This window comes from Triturus cristatus, chromosome 1_1 (genome assembly GCF_964204655.1).
Source record: "Triturus cristatus chromosome 1_1, aTriCri1.1, whole genome shotgun sequence".
Taxonomy (NCBI): Eukaryota; Metazoa; Chordata; class Amphibia; order Caudata; family Salamandridae; genus Triturus; species Triturus cristatus.
Window position 1 is genome coordinate 13782689 of NC_140579.1, and position 27062 is coordinate 13809750.

Consider the following 27062-nt stretch of genomic DNA (forward strand, 5'->3'; position numbering starts at 1 on the left):
TCTGTGAATCGGGCCTTAAATCCCTAATCTCCAGTCTGCTAAATGGAGGTCAGAAATTAGCAGATCCAGGTGCTGGGTCAAAGCCATTGCTCGATGATACTGGGTGACAGCCCTGCCATTGATCTTAAATGATCCTGGAACAAGGTATGTTCAGGCTGGTCAGTATGTATCCCCAGAGTCCAACAAGCAGCTCTTCTATACAGTTTGAAAATGAGGAGAGTCCTCCAAATGCTGCTTGATCTCAGGCGCCTTTCCTGAGCTCGTTTCCGCAAGCTCTGGTATAGATGTTTATTCGACCCTAAAATCCAGGTCAAATAATTTGTGAAACAGATGAGGAAAGAAGATGGGACAGAGCTAGGATTGTTCTGGGGCTCTGGAGGAAAACACAATATTACCACTGAACACTCTGTCAATAAAAGGACACCAGGGGGAGGGAAGGAATGTCAAAGATGCAGGTTTCCCAGTTAACAAAGGTCTGGGGGGCTTTACACAAAAGCCAAAAATTGTCCAACATCAAAGGCTGCTGGACACACCTGAAAGACAAAATGGGTTTCATTTCATATCATGTCAGCCATGCACACCGATCCTCACATTCCCACACACATCAACAATGCAGATAGAAATAATATCCTTCTCACCTATGAACCACAGAGATGAAAATAAAAAAATAGACCGACAAAGTGTTTAAGACAGGTAAAGCTGCCACTATTGCCAGCCCCAGGTGTGTGGACACCTTATTATCCACTTTCCTAGAGAGTGGTCTCTTAGTGTGCCCACTTCCACAACATCACTCTAGTGTCCCAATCCAACCCATGTAACAGGCAAGGTCTGTAGTGAGCACCCCTGGAGAAATGACCTAGGGCAGGGGAACATGCAGTCCAGAGCTACAAAAGGCTTTCCTTCCCAACCCAACAGGGTCTGTGGTGAGCACCCCTGGAGGAATGACCTAGGGCAGGGGAACATGCAGTCCAGAGCTACAAAGGGCTTTCCTTCCCAACCCAACAGGGTCTGTGGTGAGCACCCCTGGTGGAATGACCTAGGGCGGGGGAACATGCAGTCCAGAGCTACAAAGGGCTTTCCTTCCCAACCCAACAGGGTCTGTTCATCACGGCAAGCAAACCTGCTCTGAACATCCACAGGCATCAGACACCGGCTCTCACCTTCAGCATGTCCACATCTTGTTGCTGACACTTCACTTCTAACTCTGCGATGAGGCCCCGGTGAGTAGATTGTGACACCTCCAGTTCATTCAGTTTCTCTCGCGTCTTCTTCATATTCTCATCATGTTCCTTTTTCAGTTTGTTGAGAAGTTGTTGCTTCTCTTTGTCCAGAAACTCCTTCAGCAGCTCAAATGTACTAATGATCTTCTCTGTCTGGTTCTTGTAGTTTTCCTTGATTGAAACAATTTTAACAATTAAACAAATCACATATATTTACATATTATTATTATCCCACAGCAACATGCTATTATGTTTCTCTTTTTTAAAAATATTTTGTCAAAAAAGGAACATCAAGGCCCTCTCTGTGAAAAGGTGGCATAGCAGGAAGCAGCAATACTGACAATAATACATACATACATTCAGTATAATTCCAGGTCATAGCATGAACACATTTAAAATTATTGACCCTGTTCTAGTAAATAGTCCCAATTGAGCTGATACTCTAATCGTCTTCGACACAACCCCATATGGAGTCGAATTCCTGCAGAGATGGAACTCCCCTTGCTTTAGCCAGAGCCTTCTCCCTTTTAAAGGTTTCTCTCACAATTGCCCACCACTCAGTTACTGAGGAAGGTTTAGATGAAAGGCAGGCCCTGGCTATAGCAAGTCGAGCTGCCACAATCACTATTGAAATAACAAATCTGTGACCAGGACTATCCTCTTCGTATGCCTAGATGATTTCAGCTACCGATAGAGTGAAGTCGACCCCTAATCTAATCTTTATGCCGTATGTTACCCTTTGCCAGAATGTTTCTAAATCAGGACAAGTAGTGAACATGTGGAGGTCTTTAAAGAACATCTGACGAGGAATATTGAATATGCGTTGCAGATTTTCAAATGACCGAAAGCCGTATGGTCATATGACTGGCCCAAATGGTCAATGTCATATCTTGCCCACCACCGCCTGCTCTCAGGGTCCTGAAATACCTCTGGAAACATTGTATTACCCCATAAGGGGAGATTATAATGAAAAAGAGAGATAGAACACCGGGGAACGATTCCCTGCCATATGTGTACGCAATATAAGCAAAAGAGCCCTGCACACTTCCATATGTTAAATACATGTACATGTCATTATCAGACCATATTCACAATGAGATAGATTTACAATAAACAATTGTTTTCCCAAGAGAAAAAAAGTTGGTAAGATCTTGCGTTGTTAAAGTCATTCTTTATTTGTGTCCTTTAAAATTTGAAACCGCCAACACGTTTCGTCCTCAAGCGTACATGTACATGAATTCGAGTGACTAGAAATATTTTTTTCTTGTTTCTCTATTTGGGACCTAGGAGATTGTGTCCTAAGCCCATTGCACCTTATCTTGCTCGATATAATTATCAGGGACGCTAGGACTGGTGCAGGTGTTAATGCTTTGATCCCCATCTTTGTGTGCCATATGTGTACGCAATCCCTGATGGCCTTAAAGCGGACACGTTTAAAATAGTTAGGGTCATTGATTCTATATAAAACGTTCGACTATCAGGCCCCACAACCAGTTCATGCCAAAAATCTTGTTTTTCTGGGCTTAGCAGGCTACGGAGTTGCCCCACAAATGCTGCCCAGTAGTACATTTTGAAATTTGGAAGTTCTAGCCCCCTCCCCTGGTTATACGGCAATTTCATTATCCCTATTCCCCGTTGTGATTTTTTGGACCCCCAAATAAAACTGCTCAAGACACCATCTAATTTACTAAAGAAGGAGTTAGAGACATGCAGTGGAATTGACCGGAATAGATATAAGAATTTTGGTAGGCATTTCCCCATTATGCTAATTGGAAACTTATGCCACCTTTTCAGTAGCTTGGTTATAGCTTCCAGCAGAGGATCGTAGTTTAGTGCCGGTATATTCGATCTTTGAAGTGATGCGTACCCCTAAGTAGCTAGCGGTTGAGCAGACACCTGAGATAGATCGTTCAGGCTGGAAGTTAAGGCCACATTTCTTTGTTTCCGTTTCAATAGCTTCTATCGCGTATGCTGGTTCGGTGGTAAAAATGGGCATGTCGTCAGCATAAGCGGTGACTTTCAACTGGCGCTGCCCTATGGTCAAAGGGAGTATCAGTGCATTAGCATGAAGCGCCCTAATAAATGGCTCTAAATATAGCGCGAAGAGGAGAGAGAGGGCAGCCGTGTCTAGTGCCACACTGAATTGGGAACAGAGCAGTTTGCAAGCTGTCAATATACAATTTAGCCTGAGGTCTACTATACAGAGCTTGTACCCATTGACAGTATCTTCCTCTTAATCCAAATGATGTAAGTGTTGCCCATAAGTAGTCCAAAGCCATCCAGCCGAAAGCCTTTTCGGCGTCTAACAAGACCATGCCCAAGCTCAGCACTGACTTCCCAGCAGTGTCAAAAGCCCCCACCGCGGTGTTGACATGAGCGGTGGCATCTCTGCCCTGTGTAAAGCCATGCTGCTGACCCAAAACTAAGCCTGGCATCATGAGAGCCAACCGGCTGGCAAGGATTTTAGCAAATCCGTTTATAAGGGATAGCGGCCGGTAAGAGCTGCACTCCTCAAGTGGCTTGTCCTTTTTCAAGAAAAAGACTGTGGACCAGATGTATCAAGCCTTTTCCCGTTCGCAAACGGGCCGATTTGCAGAATCTGTCTGTTTGCGAATGGGAAAAAGCCTTTTGGGATATACCATCCCAAAAGGCATTCACAAAATAGGTAATCGCAATTTTTGCATTTACCTATTTTGCGAATGCATTGAGGGAATCGCAATTGGCCTCTAGGCCCATTGGAATGAATGGGAAGGTATTCCTTAATAGCGAATCACACTTTGCGATTCGCTACTAAGAAATATGTAGGATTCGCAATTTTTTGGGCAAATACTGAATATATTGCATTTTGCGATTCTTAAATAGCGAATTGGTAAAATTTGCTATTTAAGAATCGCAAAAGCAATTCTTTATACATCTGGCCCTATATTCGTAATATTCCATGACTCGGGAACCAAGCCCCTTGATCCTATAAGTTGAATAACCTCTCACAGGAGGGGAACCAAAACACTCTTACGGGCTTTGTAAAACTTGTCTGGGATTGAGTCTTCCCCGGCCGCTTTGCCTGATGGTAACCCCAGTATTGCTTCCCTGATTTCCTCCTGCCTAATTTCTTCCTCCAGCAAGGCCGGGTCTACCCCCTCAGAAGCAGGAGCTTTCTCCCCATTAAATATTCCTGAATTCCTGTCTCGTCCCACACCACCTTTTGTGTATAAAGTTTCTGATAGAAGACGGAGAATTGCTTGACTATAGCTTGCGGATGCTTATGTAGTACGCCGTTCTCCCTTTTCATGACCTTTATCAGTGTCTTAGCTCCGTTGTCTGCTAGCTGGTGGGAAAGCACCTTCCCTATTCGATCCATGTACTCATATTGTAGCGACCTGTGCTTGTTGTAGCTCACAGCAACTTTCTCCCTGAAAACATGCTTATAGCCAGTTGCTCGTCTATGAAGAAGGTATGCACTAAGTCCTTATCGAAGGTGCCTCATCAAATTGCATCTGCATGGCGAAGTTCACTGGCAAGTCATTGCTGAAGAGCAGCTCTAACCGTCGTCTCTCGCTCCCTGTTTTGCTGCCCTATGTACTGCTGGTTATGCTAACTTTTTATGAATTAGATCTAAGTAGTCGCCATCGGTGAGTAAGTAGCGCGGGAATGAGAAGGGATGATGTGTTTTAAGCCTCGCCTTAACCTGAAAAGATAACAATATGGGGTTGTGATCAGATGCGATCCTAGGGCATACTTCCACGTCAACAGCTGAGAGTATATAGTCAGAAACCCAAGCCATGTCTATATTAGAACACTGGCGATGTGGAGCAGAGTAGTAAGTATACCCCGGAGCAGTCCGGTAGAGTGTACGCCAAGCGTCCTTTAAAGAGTGCAGCCGCCCCAGTTCAAGGATTGAAGCTCTCACCTTCATCGTTCTAGGAGTGGCCGCCCGGTTTGTGGAATCAATGGCATATTTCAATATGCAGTTAAAATTGCCCATGATTAGTCGCTTCCCTTGCCAGTCTAATAACTATAAACTAATATAAAGTCAAAGACAGTAGGTTCGTTGACATTAGGGCCATATATTGCGCAGAACGCGTACTTCGTACCCTTAATTTCCAATTGCGCCGGTGCCCATCTCCCCCTTTGGTCAGCCAAGGTCTTAAGGATTCTGTAATCAAGTGCCTTGCTCGCAATTATAGCAGTACCCCTTATAGACGTGCTCTAAGATGTGCAGATAATTATTTGGTACCCAAGATGCTTAAGCAAACCTCGATCTTTGTAAGCTAAATGCGTCTCTGTGAGAAGGGCAATATGGGTTCTATCTGCTTTCGTCTCCTCCCCAATAAATTGATGCTTAGCTCCACTATTTAAGCCTGACACATTCCAGGCCCTACATCTAATCAATGCCATAAGATTTGGTGATCTGGGCCGCTACCGTGTATTTTAAGTTTGTATCCATTATCTATCCTCAAGTCGTCTTTATGTTCCCTAATCCTGCCCCCTGCCACCCTCCTTCTCCACTTGTGTGCGCCCTGTTTAGGTCTCGCAGCGCGCATGCGCTGCTTTAGGAGAGGGCTCTTGGAATCACTCCAGACTTCCAGAGCCTTCTTTGTGTGGGTGTGCCTCTTCCCACGCATCCCATTGTCCTTTGCGTGTGGCTTTCAATAATTGAAAGCAAGCAAATAGCCAAAGACGGGTGCATGTCCCGCCTTTCCTCAAAACTTTCACTCCCATGGCCTAGGGGTCTCGGGAGCGCGCAAGGTGTCATCTGTTCTGAATCAGGTTTCCAATTAGCTTTCACTTTCGCGTGGAGTGGCGGGCATGATGGCAGCTGCATTCCTTACAGCGCGCTCGCAGGCTTGTTTAGCATCTCAGCACGTTGATGTCTCAGAGCGCTACGAGGCGGCACAGTAGTGCTATATTAGAGCTACATAAAACAAATCTGCACACAAAGGCGGGGTGCATTTAGAGTGTGAGCGCCTGCACGAGCCTGTTTCCAGGGCTCCGCTAGCAAGACAACCGGAATCAAGTGCTCATTGGTCAATCCCATCCTGACGTCAAGCTGCAGCAAAGTCAATAGGGCCGGCGCTGACGGCCTGCGAGCACATGGCGCGCATCATGAATATCTGCTGCTGTCTCCGTGGCAACAAAGAACTCCACGCCGGATAGTCAGGGCCTGCACACCCCTGCACACCCCTGCACACCCCTGCACACCCCTGTCCTCCCTCCTTCACTCCTGTATGGGTGGATTGGAGGGAAGTCTAAGGCTTTAATGTGTTTATCGGCTATAGGAGAAGGGGTGGAGGCTGGAGGGGGCACAGCGGGAAGATTGGCGATTAAACCCAAGAGGCACGTAAGGGCAGTATTACAACACACGCTGACAAACTATCTAACTGCAAGGCCCTATAGTGTTATCTCTCCTGCAGGAGACTACGAGCACCGGCAGGGCAACAGCCTTTGGCCTAGTTATCAGTAGTGCAGGAAGTGCAGTGGCACAGGGTCCCACTGGCGTGAGGGGGCCCTCTGCACTGTGGCTGTAATTCACTGCTTGTGACATGGGGCATTTTCTGTGCTTGCAAATTCCCTCACTGGCTACATATGTGCCGTATCAGCTACTGAACTTTCTGTATCTATCTGGGATTACAAAATACATTTCTATAGTTAAAGAAAATAAAACAAATAAACCAATGGATATCACCAGATCTCGCCAGACATCAAAAATCACTTCAAAGGCACAACGGGAATTTCTAGCAGTTCATTTTGTGTCCAAGAAGGAATGAAACTGGGCAAACTATAGGTTTGGATCCCGACCTTTTCAACTTCGTTTATTTACAGAGTTTGATACAGCGCTGACTGGTATGTACAGGGAAAGTGGGAGAAACACAATGAAAACGTTGATGGTGCCGGGGGGAGGGGATGGGCTGATAAATGGACAGCTTGTCTTTCATCATTTCAAGTTGGTGAAAATACATTCTACCGGCAAAAGAGTGAGTGCCTACTGCAGAGAACAAGGACATTAAGGCTATCTCCTTTAACCTCCTGCATAATGAAATCTTAGCAGTCACCCCATCTCTACTGCGGAATGGATGTATACAGGGCAACAAGAGCCTTAACAGAAGCCCCAATGACACCGGCTCCACAATTGTAGACCTGCTCGGCATTTGACAAAGGTGCTGACTACAAATGCCGCTAAGAACAAGCATTGGCATAGCCAAAAGGCCTCGCTTTTGGGACCTTATAAGTTTTTTTTTTTTTTTTTTTTTGAAATCTGTTTTTATTGTTTTAAAGAATACAGGGACCTTATAAGTTTTTAGTTATGCAGCACAATATCCTTGTAGCAACAACATCAAGTGTTGCATGGCTAGACACTTATAAGATCCCAAAGACGAGACCTATTGGCTATGCCAATGCTTGTTTACTTTTTGTCAGCAGTCCCCCTGGCCCCCTTGACCTCTTGCACCCCTCCCTCACTGCCCCCCAGTATCGTGAAGAAGGAATCATTCTCCTTATAGGCTGTCTTTTGGATTAGCAGCCATCAGCCCGCAGCACCCCCAGAGCGGCCCTCCGTCCACCCATCACGCGTCACCAAAGTGCCCCGTGGAAACGATAGATAGAGCAATCCCAGAATCAGGATAAACGTGAGAAGAGGGAGAAATTCTGGGATGGCTCTACCTCGCTATTACATAACACTGATCTATAACCAAAATTATAGACCTTTTGAAAGATGTGATGAGTGATATGTTAAATTAGTCAAACTCATACAATCTCTCTCTATCCATATATATATATATATATATATATATATATATATATATATATATATATATATATATATATATATATATATATATATACATATATTACCTACTGGCGGTTGCCAGTAGGTAGTTATAGTTAGGACCTAGTTACTATAGGAAAATGGCAACATTCTATTCGCAATAACTTTGGCGCCGATTGACGAATCTTAACGAAATTTTCAAAACTAATTCTTTGTTGAGATCAGCTCCTAAATTGAAAGTGTAGGGGAGATTCGTCAAGGGGGGGCTGAGAAAAAAGGGAGTTCCCAAAACGTGTTTTCTCTATGTTAATTTCCATAGGAGACTTTATACAAGGCTACAGGTCGAACGGGTGAATGGAATTACCCCAAATTTGGCAGGGGGAAGGGTCTAGAAAGCATGCTTTTGTTTATTTGGTGTAAATTTGTTCAGTAGTTTTTTAGAAATACCGAAATTTACAGATATCGGTATTTAGGAATTCTGCCATCTGATTGGCTGAGGCGTTACAAGCACGAGCTTGTTGCTGATTGGCTGAGAGCGGTACGAGCGGTTGAAACTAGGAAGCGTTGGCCGCCATTTTTTGATTCCGCTGAAGCGAGTAAGGTGAAAAGAGGGGGAAAAAAGTGGGAAATAGGAGGGTAGGAGCACTGTAACCTCTCTGGGGTGTTTAGGGTGTGCTATAGAGGGGGTGCAAAGCAAAGTATTTACCCCTACCGGTGTGTAAGTGGTGGGCTACGGAAATGAAGTGAGGTAATGGGTAGAGTGTGATGCGGGTAAAGTGAGCTGGTGCAGGACTCGGGGATTAAAGCGTGAGGCCAAATTGTGTGTCTTTTGCTGTGAAGTCATGTGCCGTGGCAGCTGCACTACAGTTGTGGAAGTAGTGTCCGGATGTGTTTATAACTACTAGGACGAACTACTGACCCTTTCTGGTATGAAAGTCCTGGGGTACGGAATATACGTGAGGTATTGTCTAGAGTCTCATGTTCCTAAACTGAGCTGCTGCCGGAGTCAGGGATTAACGCATGAGCCCACACTGTGTGTCATATGCTGTGAAGTCATGTGCTCTGGCTGCTGTGTAACATCTGAGCAAGTAGGTTCAGCATGTAGTTATAGGTACTTGGATGAACTTTTGTTTAGAACATTGTAGCTTGTGTATGGTGCTTAGGTGGTGTTGTATAGGGAGTGCAAAGGTAAATCAATTGTTACGGCTCACCGCGGCGGCCGAAGGAACAATGCAGGCTCGTCGGCGTTGCCATGACACCGGCCCCGGGAAGAACTACACTTCCCAAGCACCGCTGGTCTTCTACGTAAGTGACGTCATCATGCCGCCGGAAGCCATTAAGAAACCTTCCGGGGCATCAGACGATGCCGTTGATTCCAGGATTGTCCTGTGTGCACGCTCCAGGCAGAACCACGGAAGGCTGGTAGGGGTGCCCTGAGCACCAACCCTTTGCTAAAACTCCTTGATCCTTTGAAACATCCTCCCTTTAATTCTCCTTGACTTTGTGCAAATTTCGTATGGCACCCTGTTGGACCAGCCGATTGGCTCTTGCGGGGCGTGCTCCTTTACTGGCGCTATTTCTGTGACTTACTTTGCCAAGCGCCACAAGTCATAGTTCTTTTCTCTAACAACCCCAAGTCCTTGGCTCACGGAAACCCAGCGGCTGCTGGGAACGTACCCCCGTCTTCACTCTAAAACACAAAGCGGAAGGGCAGGAGGGGGACCTTGGCCTCATTGGGGTTGTAACTGCAATTACGTTCATAAGGCTAAAGCCTACCATTGTTGTAGCCCTATAATGTGTAATATTGTGATTGTATGCACTATTTACTTACATTGAAACCACAGGGGTGATTGTATGCACCATATGCCACACAGAGATGTGGAGAATAACCTGAGTTCAGAATCCGTGCTCCTGAAGCACCCAAAACCTTTGCCTATTAGAAAGCAGGATATTTCAGTAGCTGTGGTGTCTTTTCTTGCAGTTTTTGTTTTTACTATAATTGTATATATAGGAGGATTGGCGCAGCAAGTAAAGTGAATCGCTTCGCTCCTCCATCCCTATACTGGCTACTCAACAGACGCACAGGTGGCTAGGTGCTACACTTCCCGCTGGTATTCATGAGAGAATGTCTACACTGCTTACTTTCTTTTACAGGTATAGCGCAAGGCGTAGCGTATGTTCCCTTGTATTACTATTTCCTAGTGCTGTAATTGTATGGTAAATTACATAGTGCTTTGCTCTTGTTTCAGGTCTCCCTCCCCGCTGTCCCCATCCTTTCCTTCCCTCACTTGATCCCTCCAACGAGTCTGTCTGTGTCACCCAGACCTTGGGGATATCAAGGGGTGGAACCCACTTGAGCATCGTACGACTCCGAGGATTCCAGGCCCTTGACATCAATATGGTATTTGTAGAGCGCAAACTACTCGCCCCTATGGGTGAGTAGAGCTGGGGATCAAAGCGAGAGGTCTGTTCTGCAAAGTGAGATGGCCTGGCCGCTGCGCACAGCTGTGTGGAGAATTGGCGTTATATGGCCCTAAAATAGGGGGCCTAAGTTGTAAGTTATAGGGTGGCTTTAAAAAGAGCCCTTGTGTTCATTAGTTGGAGCTACATATAAGTGCGGATGCACAGCTTCAAGTTATTCAGAAAAACTCGGTTTCCCTGATCTGTGAGGTGTACTCCATCACTTCTGTAGATATCAGCCATAGCAAAACATATGTTGTTGTTGTAGATGGACCCCCTTTTGTGGTCTCTGAGGTATGCAGAGACAGCTTTGTTGACTTTTTTCCGAGATTTTTCAATCTGAAGACAACATTTTTGGACCATTTCCACTTCTGTCTTTGGCATATATTGGAATATACAAAGACAGTGTGAGGCAAAAGTAACATCAATTGTCCAAAGGTGTCCTTCATAAGCATTTCCAAATCTGCCCCAGTCAATGTGCCTAGGTCGTTTCCACCACAGTGCACAATCATGAGGTCAGGGTGTTAGAGATGTAAACAGGTTTTAACCAAAGGCAACAATTGGTGCCACTTCAATCCTCTCTGTCCAAACCATTTAATGTCCACATTTTGTAAACCTAGGTCTAAGTCAATACGTCTCTGTTCTGCATACCTCTTGCACCAGAAAATATGCTATGTCCTGCGATCCACACTAGCATTTTGAAGGTATGGCTGGAAGGTATGGAAAGATGTCTGTAGCTCATGCAATTCCTTCGTAGAATAAGAGATATGTTTAAAGATGGGGAACTAGTTTCTTTTCGCATACAAAACGGTACCTGATTGGGAGATGAAGAGCATTGTTTTTTAAAAGTAGGGTGCACATTCATTTTGTGGAAAAGTATGTTTGTGATTGGTTAAGAAAAAGCAGTTTGCACGTACATATTATAGGATAAAATTTGCTCAACTCAACCACACCTGCTACTTGCATTTGGAAGGCACTGTTCGAACTTAAAACAATCGTGAACTTTTAACCTGCACGTGCCGTTAAATGTTCGAGAAAGTGTTGCAAAAAAATATCGTTAGGTTTAAAACAATTGATGAACTTTTAACCTCCACGTGTTGTAGAATGTTCTAGAAAGTGTGTTGATAGAATACGTTGCATTTCTGACTTCTATGTGTACTTGAATATTTAAAAAACGATTTATTTGGAAAAGTAGAAAGACAGTAATAGAGAGAACTTTTGAAAGCTAAAAGAATCAAGGAACTATTGTAATTTGTTCTTGATTACCTACTGGCGGTCGAAAAGATACATCGGACCGTCGAATTTAAAAACATTACATATAAAGAGACTTTTCCCGTGTGGGAACTCCTTGGACGATTTTGACCGACCAATCACAGCCTTTCAAAATTAATATTCGATACTTTTGGAATGTGATTTTACTATTTTTACTATAAAATATGGTAGAATAGAGAGGTGTTTTGGGGATCGAGAGAGAGCGCGAGAGGTCGTTTTCCATTTCCTGACGTTATGCTGACGGAGAGGACGGTGACACTGCAGGACAGCTGTTTCCCAGAGACTCTGACAGACTGAACTGATGGCCATACTTTGACTTAGAGAACGACAATTAGCCAGAATAGGTAAATATGATGATTTGAGGCTTGAATAACAAAGAATTTAATTTGCAATGATTAGATAAAGATTTATTGGTACATTCACAAATGTGTCGGGTTGTAAATGTATTGATTGAGGATAATTAAATAGTGGTAGAAGATACCAAGCCCACAACTAACTGATCCATAGACCTTTTATGGGAGGAATACCAATAAGTGAAGGGCAATGCTTAAAGGAATTGAAGTAGGTTGTGTAGAAGTATTTCCTTCCATGTCAGCGTGGTAGAACCGAACCACCTCCCTTCGAGAAGTACGGATCGTTGATGAGTGTATGCTGGTGTTATGGGCCCCACCAGCGAATGTGTTGATTGAAGTGTGAATGAGGAAATCAATTGATCTGTGACGGAGGGAGGGATTTGCATTCCGCGCTGCATCATTTTTTCTGGTAGCAGTATGATGGTTGTTATTGTTTTGGTTTGGTGATTATTGCTTGTACATAGCTTATTGTTTATTGATTTGTATTGGTATATGTACTAACACTCTATGTTGAGTTGCGTTGAGTTCCATGTTGTTTGCACGGCTTCTGGGATGTAGGAAGTCGGAAGTTTGTAACAGTTCCGTAGTAGAGCAGATGTAAGCGCTGTTCTCGGGAAAGATGGAATTGTTGGCCCTGTATGCACACAGGGGAAACGTGTAGCGATTGAAGTTGCACGACGCATTGTCTGGGTTCGATTCGGTGACATCGCCGTGTGTTACCATTAGAAAATTTCTGTATGAGAAAGGAGTGTATGATAGCGAAGGTTACCTGTGAAATTCTGGTCTTAGGTACCAGGGCTCCAACTGGCATTCCGATAACGCTTATCACTGGAAAGGTAATAGGTATTCTCTGAGCTTGTTAGAAGGACAAAGTAGAGGGAAGCGCTGCTTTGTTAACGAGTGTTATAATTCTGTAGTAGGACAGACTGTTCGCTGTTCTCGGGAAAGGCAGAATTCTGTGTGAATGTACTACATTTTCTGTATGAAAACGTGTGTATGAAAAGCCATTCCGATTAATTGCGAAACTCTGGTTTTATTTCTCAGGAGCATTGGGTCTCCAACCAGGTGTCTTAAATCTAGAGAAGCGATTGGTTGATGCTTGCTAGAAGGGTGATGTAGAGGGATGTGCTACTTTATCAATGCAAGTAACGATTCCGTAGTAGGGCAGAGGTAAGCGCTCCCTGCCACTTGCAGCAGCCCCGTTCCTGTCGATCCACTGGAACACCCTAAAAACCACGTCTCCACCCACCCCACACCACACATTGGATAACATTGCAATCCTGGCCTTCACAAAAAATGCTTTTTATCCGCACTTCCCCTACTTCGATCATCTTCAAACTCACTGGGACACTAGTTCCAGCGATTCCAAAGAATCTCAGCAAGAATTACACAAATCCATCCAGTGGAAGGGGTAGGACTTTTTGCCCAAACACGCGCCCCCCGCAAACCCACAAAAACACCCCAAAATCAGCCACATCTGGAAGGAATTTTGCCAAACCACCCTAAAACCTTCCCAACACCATTATGCACGAACCTGAATCGGGCCCTGAGCCCTAGACTCCGGGAACCCTAGCAAATTTCAACCCTAAACACCACCCCAACCCTACCATCTAACCCTAAACACCACCCCAACCCTACCACCAGCAGCGGGAGAAATGAATAAAATTAAAACAAACTTACCTGACCGCCTCTTCTCCTGGTCCGTGTTGGCGCCTCTGCCCCCTTCAAACCGGAACACCACGTCAGCACTGGAGTGGCAACCCCTCAGCCAATCCTGGCGCTGCTGCAGCGCCAGGATTGACTGAGGGGCTCCTAATGGGCATGCGCAAGGCAGTAAAAACACAAGTACGCATGACTGGGCACGGCTAAAAATTACTCTCCATGCCCACTCATGCGCACTTGTGCTGCCTTTCCCTGGCTTGTCTGACAATGCATGTCAGTCAACATGACGCCGGACCGCCCACGGTCCGACGTCATGCTGACTGATATGCATTGTCAGTTCTCCCCACCCTCGGCGTCTCTGAACTTAAGTAAACTAAGTTCAGAGACACTGAGGAGGGAGCTGTGGGCGCGGGCGGGTGCGGGGGCGGGCGGGCAATGCCCCAACGCCCCAATGGACGCACCGCGCCTGCTGGTTCACCTCCTACTTCCAACATAGAACGCAACAAATCAAAATTCAAAACTGCCTCTCCAGCCCAGGACTGTTCCCATGAGGCACAGGGTCAAGACTGATTTGCATATGGCCATGTCTGAACTGGGGTGGTGTGGTGAGCAAAATAACGATGGATTAAACCCAGATCTGTGACTGGGGGTGAGTGTTTTGCCATTGTGCAACATTCCGTCCATCATCTTGTGTATTTTGCTGTTCACCCTATGTGGGAAGGGTATGCCCAGACGTGGGTCCCGTGCTCACTACGCCACTGGAGTCAAGCTATCCTGGCTGATGACGGCTGATAGCCAGAAACCGGTCCTAGGATGCTTGATTCCGGTCCAGGGAAGACATGGCTTGGCAGTTCGGGCTGGACTGTTCCCATGAGGCACAGGGTCAAGACTGATTTGCATATGGCCATGTCTGAACTGGGGTGGCGTAGTGGGCAAAAGAACGATGGATTTAACCCAGATCTCTTGACTGGGGGAGAATGTCTGCATTGTCAGCATTCCGTCCATCAATTGTTTGTTGTAACGCTTTTCGCCCTAAGTGGGATGGGTATGCCCAGACGTGGGTCCCGTGCTCACTACGCCACTGGAGTCAAGCTATCCTGGCTGATGACGGCTGATAGCCAGAAACCGGTCCTAGGATGCTTGATTCCGGTCCAGGGAAGACATGGCTTGGCAGTTCGGGCTGGACTGTTCCCATGAGGCACAGGGTCAAGACTGATTTGCATATGGCCATGTCTGAACTGGGGTGGCGTAGTGGGCAAAAGAACGATGGATTTAACCCAGATCTCTTGACTGGGGGAGAATGTCTGCATTGTCAGCATTCCGTCCATCAATTGTTTGTTGTAACGCCTTCCAGGTGGGGGGAGCAGAAGGACTTATTTAGGGGCATTAGCATGCCCATTCTCGACACCCCTACATATAAAAAAACAACAAAATCCCTGGTGCCTAGGGGGCATATTAGTGACTATTGCCCCCATCTGCCACCTGGGGAGGCAGAAAGACTGTTGTTAATTTTTATGGGGTGGTTGGGGCCATTGGCATGCCTATTCTGGACAACCCCCACTCCTACGTATAATAAAAAACATCATCCCTTGTGCCTAGGGGGCTTCTGCCCCCGGGGGGGAAAATAAAGCGCTATTGCCCCATCTGCCTCCTGGGTGGTGCAGAAAGACTGGATTTTTGGGGGGAGGTAGGGGCATTGGCATGCCCATTTTGGGTAGCCCCCAACCCTATATACATTAAACTGAAATGAGCTGATTGGCTCATTTCAGTTTCTCTGAAATGACGTCAGCGTGACGTGCGTGCTGATTGTCATTTCAGAGAAATCAAGGGAACAGCCTCAGGAGCTGGGGAAGCTCTTCCCCAGCTCCTGAGGCTGATGGGAGGAAAAGGAAATCCCTCGGGGGCAGTCGTGGCCGGCATGGCTCGCGGGTGAAGGGGCAAGCGCAGGGGGTTGCAGGGGAGTCGTGTGAGAGTCGCGGAGAGGAGAATCACACGTGCGGGTTCCGAATAATGTTTTTTAAAACATCTTACCTCGAGCCAGGTCTCGCGTCTTCTCTGCTCCTGCTCTACGCAGTACTTATTAATTTTTTCCCCCCTGCAGCTTTTCAGAGGCTACTCTCGCCCGCTGACATCATTCTGAGCTTCCTCCTGCAGTTGTTTAATGGAGAAAAAGATTGTAGACAAGGAGGGCCCCAAAGAATCACCTGCCACGGTACTTGCCCCTTTAGGCCCAGGCTCTTTACCGGGGTTGATTTCTATCCAGGATAGTTTTTTTTCCATGCTCATATTAGGCACATGCCTTTTATGGGGGGTTCATCACATGGTATCATACCAGCACCATGGAGTTCAGATTTGGACTTGCGAGACACCTGCTCGCGGAATGGTCTGTAACCCCTCCCCCCTTATTTCTCCGGCCTGCGCATCTTGCATTCATATACATTGTGCCGTCGCCAGTTCAGCTAGGTCGAGCCGCGACGAGGTCAGCAGGGCTCCGATGGTAGTTCAGCGAGGTTGGGCCGCGACGGCGTCAGCAGGGCCCCGATGGTCCATGAGGGTCTTCTTCTCAGCAAGGTGGAGCCGCGACGCAGTCAGCAGGGCTCGAGTTATAGTTCCAGGCAATGAGTCTTTCTCCGTAGGGTCAGCCGCGATCCGATCAGCAGGGCTATTGACTCCAGGATACAACTGCTGTCCTGGTGCGGGGTTGCCCCAGATATAGGTCTGGAGCCCTTTGATGTCCGGACCCTTGCGCCTGGGGGGGCGGAGGGGCCGGGCTGGGAGAGCCCAGACACCCAGCGGGATAGGCGCCAGCGCCCACGGAGGCCGGAGGGCGATCGAACCCAGGCGTTGGGGGACGGTTGGGGGTCCCATCGAAACTCCCCGCCTCCGGGATCAGTGGAGTGGCCACGCGGTGCCCTCTGGCCGGATCTTGGTGCCTCGATGTCGGGGTTTCGCTGGGGCCGAGGCCGAGGCCGGGGGGAGCCGGGTTGCGTAGGCTGGTGCGGGTAGACGAGTACAATCCAGGGGGACCCCGAAGGGTAGAGGGGGTCAGGACCACGCCACGAGGCCGGGTCCAACAGGTGTCTTGTGTAAGGAGGTGAAAAGGGAAGATGGCTTGCAGTTTCCGTGTGAGAATGCCTGTCACGCCATGGAAAGGGAGAGAGGGCGGGAAGAGACAAGGAGTGATGCACTACTAGTAAGACGCCCCTAGAGGAGTCCTCTGGGAAGCCGTGAGAGTTTTGAGAAGGTAAACAGCCACTCCCCCTACGGTCCCCATCGAAGCGTGCAGCCAGTGCCTGCTGGTGGTGTACATTTCCACTGTCCATCCTACGCAGCACCCTCAGCAGCTCCTGCACGCTTTATCTTTAGTGGCGAAGTTCTCTTTTTATTTCCTTCTGATGTTGGCATTTAACTCCTTTGTTTCTCGGGCCTTAAACAATGTTAAATGATGATTTATTGCTAATCTCGTCACAGGTGCTGGAAGGTTTGTGGAAGCCACTGTGTGTGTGTGTGTGGCTCTGTGTATGTGGCTCTGTGTGTGGCTCTATGCGTGGTGGCTCTGTCTGTGTGTGGGTAACTGTGTGTGTAGGTGGCTCTGTGGGTGGCTCTATTTGTGTGTGGGTTGCTTTATGTGAGTGGCTCTGTGTGTGTGGGTGGCTCTGTGTGTGGGTGGCTGTGTGTGTGTGGCTCTGTGTGTGGGTGCAAATGCAAAAGGTCTCGCATTTGAGAGTGATTAAGCTATTGACATTGTAAATAACAATGCCGATTCTTTAAATGTTTTAAAAACAAAAACATAAACAAAAATAATGTCATGAGCAATGCCAATAGCTCTAACTTTACCAATGCCGAGACCATTGCATTGTAAATGCTTGTTTCATGATGCGCTAGCAGAGGTGCACAGCAACCGTCCCGGTCACACCACCAGCTCTGATGGTAGCTGATAGAGCCACAGCACAAGTCTTCCCGATCTTCACCCCTGGCCAGTCATGATCTCGGGGGCAGTCACTCTTTGAGTCTTCCGGGTCCACGGTACTGCAAAACTGAGTCGGGCGAGATACTGCGGAAGCAGTGATATCGCCTCCAGCACCAGGCGGGTCAAACCATTACTCTCACAGCTCCCATGGCAATGTTTCCAGCAGCTGAGCTGTAGGGGGCATCTTCTACGCAAGAATTGCTTCAGAGTGTCAAATGCTCGATGCAAGCTGCAGTCAGAATAGCCGAGTTCCAAACTAACATGGCAAGAGAGAAGAGGTGAGCAGAGCGGCGTGTAACTCAGGTGCCATCTTGCTCCCCCTGACAGGCCAGAGTACACAGCACTTCCCATGTATTTCCCATTAGGAATAGATTTTCTCTCTCACTAGGGGTTGATTTCTATCCAGGATAGTTTTTTTTTCCATGCTCATATTAGGCACATGCCTTTTATGAGGGGTTCATCACATGGTATCATACCAGCACCATGGGGTACAGATTCGGACTTGCGAGACACCTGCTCGTGGAATGGTCCTTAACCCCTCCCGCCCTTCTTTCTCCAGCCTGCGCATCTTGCATTCACATCCATTGTGCCGTCGCCACTTGGCGAGCTGATTTGATATAGCACATTGACACAATCTGACGCGGCCTTCGGCTCTCATAATGCTCTGAGATGGGATAGTAAACATACAGTTCTTTCTACTCTTGCATCGGTTGGGATTTGACTAGTCGTGACCATTGCGCCTTCATGATTCGAGTATGTGATTATTATCCAGACACAGTGCTATTTTCTCCAGTCATTAGCTTATCGCAATGAGGGAGAGGCGTTTCGGGGAGTGTAATGCCAGTTGGGCAGATGAGCTTAAAATAGATATACCATGACTAATTTGGGTTTATACTGTATTACATATGGACTGTAAAGTAAATATTCAACATGTGAAACGATGAGTTATCCTTATACAATTTTGTATATTTCTCTGTATTTTCTTTATGCACCGTGTAAGAATGCCTTAGTATGTTTTTACACTCTCGTACACAATGTTGTTTTAAGACACAGCGATTGGATGTGTAAATCATGTGATCAAGGCAAGTGATGGGCGAAACGTATCTTGCTATGGAGTAAAGCTTCTTGTTGATACCACACGTATTCCTGAGTGAGCGTCGTCTTCCTTACGGAGTGAGACGCAATTGGTGATTTTTTGATGCTGAAGAGCCGGTGATCTCATCTGGGTTGGTGCTCCACCCCTCATGGGCCTTGCAAGGATTCTATGAGCACTTGTATTTCATATATGTATCACAGTAATATCAAGAAAAACATACAACAATGTTATAATGTTGAATGTTTGTGATGTTTTTAATGTCATGGAAACAATGCAACAATTTTATATGTATATATATAAATAATATTCCATGTAGTTCTAGTTTTTCATGGCATTAGTGTTAAACAATATTTTTTTCGATAGTTTTGTACTTACCATTATAAGCACAGGGAAACAATATTTTTGTAATCGATATTTTTGACACAATATTTCTGTATCTCGACATTGCTGTGTTCAATATTGTGCCAGTGATCCCAGGAGATAGCTGGAGGGGTATAAACCAGGGATTCGAGCTCAAATGGGGCAAACAATATGATACTTGTTACCTTTCAGCCTGAAAGTCATTATGTATTATGATAGGGGCCTCAAAAGATAGAAGGGGTCTGACCCTTTATGGACCTGGACCATGTGTGACCATGTAATGGAAGCCGCGGCTCATGAAACAGCTTCACATGGGAGGAAGATGCAAAAATATTTGCCCTCTAAATCAAGAATGTTATTTTTCAAACTCAAATCAATTCCTGTGATTCCTGCTTCTTTCGCTTCTGTTCCACTTTGTATATTTCTCTGACCCTCAGATATTGTGGTGACTGGCAAGAGGTGCTTCCATTTCTGTAACCCTCAGCACAGATTCCTGAGTCTCTCTTCTCACCCTTCAAGTCTCTGTCCCCCAACTCTGCTTCACATGGCTCACAGGGCATCTCCTATGTCTATGAGCTCCAGATTTGCTTCCGGTGACACTCCTGGGAGACCCAGTCTTCTGAATTGGATCTCTGCTTCTTGTAACTCTCAGGAAATTCATGTGAATCTGGCTATGACGTACCTCTTTCTAAATTCCACTGAATCACACTTGTGTCTGCTGTCCGTCTCTCCTTAGTTTGCCACGTATGGGATTACTTGTTTTACTCAGTTCTAATTCTTAACTTATCTCTCCATTTTATAACACTGAGGGATGCCTCACAAGTGTGGCCTACTCTTCTCTGTGTGTAACTCTCAACTGATCAAGTTGTGTCTTGTACCATTGTTGCTTCTTATGATTCTCAGAAGTATCTAATGTGTCTAACCTCTAACTATGCTATATTTGATTCTCAGGGAAAGCCAAAGTCTCTCACCTCTCTATTCTGATTGTCTGCAAATATCACAGCACCAGTCACATTAATTCTAGCTGTACTTTTTGAAACCTTCATAGCTCTCTTCGATCCGCCCCGATACCCTCCGCATCTACAAGATCTGAAACTCCTCTCACCTCCAGCGCGGACGCTGTACTGCTTTCCTCCGCTGTCCACAGCTGCAGTTCTTCCATTTCCTCACTCAGCTTCTTCTTGTGGATGTTGAATGTTTTCTAAAATAAACCAACAATGAAGAATACAGATGAGCAGGGGTTTGTAGGGCGATGTCCACAATGAACCAGCATTAAAAGGGATTTATACACTTGAGCGAGGAGGCTATCTATCTATCTATCTATCTATCTATCTATCTATCTATCTATCTATCTATCTATCTATCTATCTATCTATAGATAACTATCTATCTATCTATCTATCTATCTATCTGTCTGTCTATCTATCTATCTATCTATCTATCTATCTATCTATCTATCTATCTATCTATCTATCTATCTATCTATCTATCTATCGATCTAGAGATTGGGTTATTATCAGTTGTGCGGGATGTGAGTTCTGTGCAAGTAATAAGTCCACAAGTATTTCCTTACTAGGAACCAAGTGCCCCTTTGCAGCCATTGGGTTTATCAGGGTAGCCGAGCAGTCCAAGGCCTACTCAGGGCCGGTGATGTGGGCGAGTAATCTTCATTCACTGGCATGGAATTATAATACTCAATAACTCATTTAAAAATGAAAAATAAATGTATTACACACACTACTGGATACTACACATTAAATTACAAATATGTACATCGGGTAGGTGGAAATTCATTTGGTGACTTTCTGAAATGACATTTGACCCCTTGTAGGTAATGACCCCCATAATCATAACCTCCCCCACCTATACCAGATAGAATTCCACACTATAAGAGGGTGTCAATAAAGAGAACTACAGCAGCGGAGGTGGAGCTTCGGCATGGACTACGACGGCTGCTCCTTGATCGAGTCCCATGACCATGGGCACCACATTTGGCTTGTAACCCTCGCTCCAGAAATTTCCTGAGGTGGCGATCTTGTGAGGTGGTCCCAGGAGGTCGACGGGTTACTTCATGGCTGCAGGAATGGCAGTGGAGGAGCGGAGGAACACCAACAACTGCTTAAGACACTACTGGCTGCCCTGCATCGTGGGACCTGAGGACGGGTACGGCCATAGGGCCTTGGAGGCCCAGTCAGAGTAGTTGCCCATAGGATCTGGGCAGCTCTGAATGAAAGCAGCGAGTGGGGCAGTGAGCCTGTGTGAGACGACCTAGTGACATATTGGGCACCTGGCAGCGGAGTCTCCCCAGCTGTGGGTGAGTGTGGGGCCTCTGGGAGTGCAGAGGATCCAAGGGAAGCGCCCTAATCAAAGCTGGACTTCTGGACTCAGCCCAGGTAGGACCCGCCGCTGAGCCTGGTGAAGGCAGCTGAGAGGGCCGGGGTGGATGGAGAGGGCGACGTTGGTTAGGCCCAGAAGACTGCGGCCGCTGAGGGGACCTGTGGGCTGGCCCCGCCCTCTGGGCCATGATCACCGCCTGTGCAAGAGACTATCGATCATAGGCTTCCCAGACTAATGACCATGCAGCAACAGGGGAATGTGCAAACTGCCTGGACATCCCAGCTTTTGTGGAGCAATAATGCAATAACTGCTGAACAGGCTTTTATGACTTTGGCAGGTAGGACTGACAAGAGAATGTTCCCTGTAGTAGCATTTGGTGGGACAGGGCTGACACATGCAGCACCCTGGCCATGCCGCCCAGTGGAGTTTTCTACTAAATCTTTCCTCATTACTTAGCAGTTGCACTGGTAAATTTTAATTCTGCTCCTACCTGACAAAACAAGATCGCCAGTGTGTACCTACATCACAACAAATTCACATCGCCCAGAATATCCACACATCTATTAGAGAATGCGCCTGGAATCTCAGTGCATGAATCCCCCACCACCTAATTCCACCCAAGCCTCCCAAAAAACAAACACAGAGGGAAGTTACACAATTTGTGGGTGCGAGCACTCCATGCTGAGGGGAAGTAGTAGCTGAGCCCAGAGAGGAGAGTACAGCTCAAAGGGAGATTAGTATGGTGCTGACGAAGGAGGACCTGCTCACCAGCCTCAAGCTTTAGGGTGGAGCTGCGGAATGAGCCTGTGGTGAACATCACAGCCGAGCTCACCGATCTCCATTCCAAACTCGGTGAAAAGATCGCCATGCTGCGGTCAGATGTGGACATGGCAGGAACTAGGATTATTGAGGCAGAAAGTGACACGCGGTCGGGTTGATCGGGATGTTGAAGCTGTTGTGGATGTCTGCTATCTTCTGGTGGAAGAAGGTTGCCAGAGCGTTGCACAGTTCTTGTGAAGGCGGGACGTCGTTGGGGTTGGAGAGTTCCTTCACGATGCTGAAGAGCTCTTTGCTGTCGTGTGCAATTTCCAACAGGGACCAGAACTCTTTCCTTCCTTCTTTTTTCCTAATCCCTCTTCTCATGATGAAACCCTTCTCCATTCTCTAAAAATAAAGAGGGTGGTCTTGATATACTTAAATTGTACCAAGAGCTTCAGGGAAACGGATGAACTTATTTTCACCTTCAGAAGTTTCAACCAGGCATGTAAAGCTGCTGGCATTGCTACATGCAGGTGGGGTAGAGAAACTATTTCAACAGTTTATGAGGCTTCCGATGTTACTCCATCATTGAACATCAAGAGCAGATCCACAAGAGGTGTAGCGGCCTCTTGGGCTGACTTTAAAGGGGTTTCTTTATGTTAATAAAGCTTTTAGAGCATACCTGTTACCCAAGGGTGTCCTGGCGCTGAGCACTGCCTAAATGGTTGCCAAGATGACATAACTATTCAGAGAAAAGCCATGTTTTCAGCCCCTTCCTGAAGGAGAGGAGCTCGGTAGAATTTCTGAGGCACATGGGTGAGCTGTTCCAAGCCTTTGCGGCACAAGTTAAAAAGCTCCCACCACCCCAGCTGGCTTTTTTAACACGGGGGACAATCACTTGTTTTGTCTCCGAGGAGCGCAGCGTTCTTCCTGGGACGTACCATTGTAGGCGTAGCCTGGCTGCCGCATTTTGTACGATCTGGAGTCTGTTCATGTGTCTCTTTTGGATGTTCAAATAGAGACTATTACAGTAGTCCAGTTGTGACAAAATGAGCGCTGTAACTGCTGTCCTCAGGCCGTCCTATGGAAGGATCCTGAGGAGATAAAAGCTAGTTGAGACAACTCCACTTATCTGATCACCAAAAGTGACTCTAGCGTCCACAATCACCCCCAGATTCTTCGCCTTCTCAGTAGGGGCCGGAAGCATTTCCATTACATCTGGCCACCGGTCAGGCGTCCAAAGATTTGCTCTGTTGCCAAATATAATGACCTCCGTTTTTCCTGCTTTAAGTTTCAGGCAATTTGATGACATCCAGCCCGCGATGGCTTTCATGCCATCATGGCATCGTAATCCAGTCTCAGCTTCTTTGCCGCGCTGAAGGGACAGCACAATTTGCGTGTCGTCTGCATAAGAAGTCAGTTGGACCCCAAAGCATCTTATCAGGGCTGCCAGCGGGGACACATACATGTTAAAAAAGTGTAGGACTGAGGCATGACGCCTGCGGCACCCCACACAGAAGGGAAAAAGGCTGAGATCTTTCCTTGCCCAGGTCCACCGTTTGGATTTATCAGAGATCTCTCAAGCAGGTACCTGGTCCCCTCGTAATAGAAGACAGCCTGGCAGCTCAGGAAGAGGTGTGGGCCTGGCCATAACCTATACCACCCGTGGGGGTGGGATTCTGTCATGTCCACTCCTATGGCCCGGGTTTGGTCCTGTGAACGAGGTGGGATCACCTCATAAGTATGACTGTGGGAATACAGACATAAGATGCTGAAGATTGCTGGTAGGTAAACGGGCCAGTAATGCCGTCAGATTACTCTGAGAAGTTAGTAAGGAATGGGCTTGGTGAGATGAGGAGGTCTTGTTCTTTAGAGAGAAGCACCTTCAGCTCTTTCCTAAATATGAACGCGTAAAAGACTTACCCGCCTGTCCCTTCATCCGCTGCACCTACCGGATGCAAGTGACAAGAAATACTTGAAATGATCTGAGCTGCCTGCGGGGCACATGGACTGTAGTTATGACACATCACACACTCACCTTGTGCTCCTCGGCAGCCTCCTCTATGGGACACACTGTATGTGCCTTGTGCTCCCTGGACTCTCGGCAGATGACACACAGGAGTGTGTGATCCTCTTCACAGAACAGCTGCAGCTTCTGATGGTGTTTGGGGCACAGAGGCTCGTCTTGGGGCACATGGACTGTAGTTATGACACATCACACACTCACCTTGTGCTCCTCGGCAGCCTCCTCCATGGGACACACTGTATGTGCCCGGTGCTCCCTGGACTCTCGGCAGATGACACACAGGAGTGTGTGATCCTCGTCACAGAAGAGCTGCAGCTTCTGATGGTGTTTGGGGCACAGAGGCTCGCCTTGGGGTATATGGACTGTAGTTATGACACATCACACACTCACCTTGTGCTCCTCGGCAGCCTCCTCTATGGGACACACGGTATGTGCCCGGTGCTCCCTGGACTCTCGGCAGATGACACACAGGAGTGTGTGATCCTCGTCACAGAACAGCTGCAGCTTCTGCTGGTGTTTGGGGCACAGAGGCTCGTCTTGGGGTACATGGACTGTAGTTATGACACATCACACACTCACCTTGTGCTCCTCGGCAGCCTCCTCTATGGGACACACTATATGTGCCCGGTGCTCCCTGGACTCTCGGCAGATGACACACAGGAGTGTGTGATCCTCGTCACAGAAGAGCTGCAGCTTCTGATGGTGTTTGGGGCACAGAGGCTCGTCTTGGGGTACATGGACTGTAGTTATGACACATCACACACTCACCTTGTGCTCCTCGGCAGCCTCCTCTATGGGACACACTGTATGTGCCTTGTGCTCCCTGGACTCTCGGCAGATGACACACAGGAGTGTGTGATCCTCTTCACAGAAGAGCTGCAGCTTCTGCTGGTGTTTGGGGCACAGAGGCTCGTCTTGGGGTTTCTCGGGTGATAAATTCAATCCGGACATGTCTACGATGTTTCTCAGCTCCCTGTTCGGCCGCAGGGCACCTTCTCGGGATACCGCCTTGCACAGGGGGCAGGAGCGGTCCGGACCCTCCCAGTACTGAGTGATGCAGGGGCGGCAGAAGTTGTGTCCACACTCGATGGACACCGGGTCCCAGTACAAGTCCAGGCAGATGGAGCAAGTGACCTCGTCTCGGAGGCTCTGCAGCGGCGCAGCTGCGGCCATGACCAGAAGGACCGACAGATGTGTTATCGCTCCTCCTTGGGCGCGGACCCTGGACTTTGAAATGCTTTCAGTTTCCCTGAAAGTCTGGAGGTAAAGGGGCGGGAGTGTCTTTATCTGCTCCTGGGGTGGTGTCTCCGTGTCATGGAGAGAGCTGGGCCCGAGTGCGGACTTTGACAGGCTTCCAGTGTCCCTGAGAGGGAGGGGGGGGGGGGGGGAGGGTGTGGCAGTGCCACCGGTCTGCTGAAGCGCCGGTCCTTCTGAGAGACAGACTGCGAGGCCGCTGCAGACACAGAGGTCAGAACTGACCTCGCATCCTTGAAATAGATCACACCGGGTGTAACCGCGGAGAAGGCCCCAGAGGCTCGTCCTGGGGGTACAGAACCGGAGGACACCTCCCTGGGTGGGGCTTTCCTCCTCTGATCACCCTCAAAATCTACTTTGAAGGAGACCTGGCGGCTGGACAGACAGACACTCTCACAGAGACAGCAGAAACAGATGTTACACAGAACAAGCATTTGCAATGCAACAGGTCTCGCATTTACGCGAGTTTGAGCCTTTGGCGTTGTAAATGACAGCGCCTCTTATTTATGTTTTGGTTTTTGAAACATAAATAAAACACATTGGAATTTATAACAATAGCCTAACCCCTTGGCCGTGACGCGAATATTGCCGCGACGCGGGGGGCGGTGGGGGGTGAGCGCGGCGCCGCCATGCTCGTGAAGGAACCACGCCGTCATGAGTCACGGGCGGCCTGTGCTCATGGCGGCGTGGTTCCGTCACGGTCCCGCCCGCTCAATAATTCGCCCGCACAGGCGGGGAATTAATGCTGCGTGGGCGGAGCGACAGCCGCATGATGGAACCACGCCGTCATGAGCACACGCCACCCGTGGCTCATGACGGCGTGGTTCCGTCATAAGCAGGGAAGGGGTTAAACTCACGTAAATGCAAGACCTATTGCGTTGCAAATGCTTGTTAACCCCTTCCCCGCTCATGACGGAACCGTTCCGTCATGAGCCACGGTTGCCGTGTGCTCATGACGGAACGGTTCCGTCATGACAATCCTGTTGGCGGCCGCTCCGCCTGCGCGGCGCTGTTTCCCCGCCTGTGCGAGGGGACAACGCAAATGGGCGGAGTCATGACGGAACCGTTCCGTCATGAGCACAGCTCAACTGTGGCTCATGACGGAGCGGCTCCGTCATGAGCACAGGCCCACCGCGCTGCCCCCCTGCCCCCCCCCAGCGCTGCAGCGGAATGTCCGCAGCAGCGAAGGGGTTAAAGTATTGGTATCAGAAGAGCCCGTAAATAGCTAAAACTATTTGAGGAAAGACCTGAAAAGCAGTAAAGGAAACCAGACTGGAAGTCTATCTAAAGTCTGCAACATAAAACTCCATCGCCTGGGACTTCAGGAGCGCGCTATGGTGCACTTTACCAACACCGTGTTTGGTACGTGATCACCAAGGATTTTGTTTTAGAAAGTCGCTTCCTGTTGAATGCAAGAAGAGTGAATCGGTAGCCTCTTAAGTGTCTGTGAGGTGCCCCCACTTAGCTGCACGAAGAGCAGCCATCATTCTCCTCATGTAATCAGGGCTTTAAGTGGAATGAAAAAACGAG

At 47.7% G+C, this 27062-nt stretch overlaps 1 protein-coding gene across 1 annotated transcript in view; it reads right to left on the reverse strand.

Moving 5' to 3' along the window:
• LOC146869133 (E3 ubiquitin-protein ligase TRIM39-like) overlaps positions 1 to 25515 on the reverse strand; it is a 122653-nt gene extending 97138 nt beyond the window's left edge. The window contains exons 1-3 of the mRNA XM_085630014.1: positions 25047 to 25515; positions 20262 to 20357; positions 1161 to 1391 (exon numbers count right to left, since the gene is read on the reverse strand). Of these exons, the coding sequence (XP_085486140.1) occupies positions 1161 to 1391; positions 20262 to 20357; positions 25047 to 25451 (732 nt within the window). The 5' untranslated portion in view covers positions 25452 to 25515. The remainder of the gene's footprint in view (positions 1 to 1160; positions 1392 to 20261; positions 20358 to 25046) is intronic.
• Positions 25516 to 27062: the final 1547 nt, after the last annotated feature.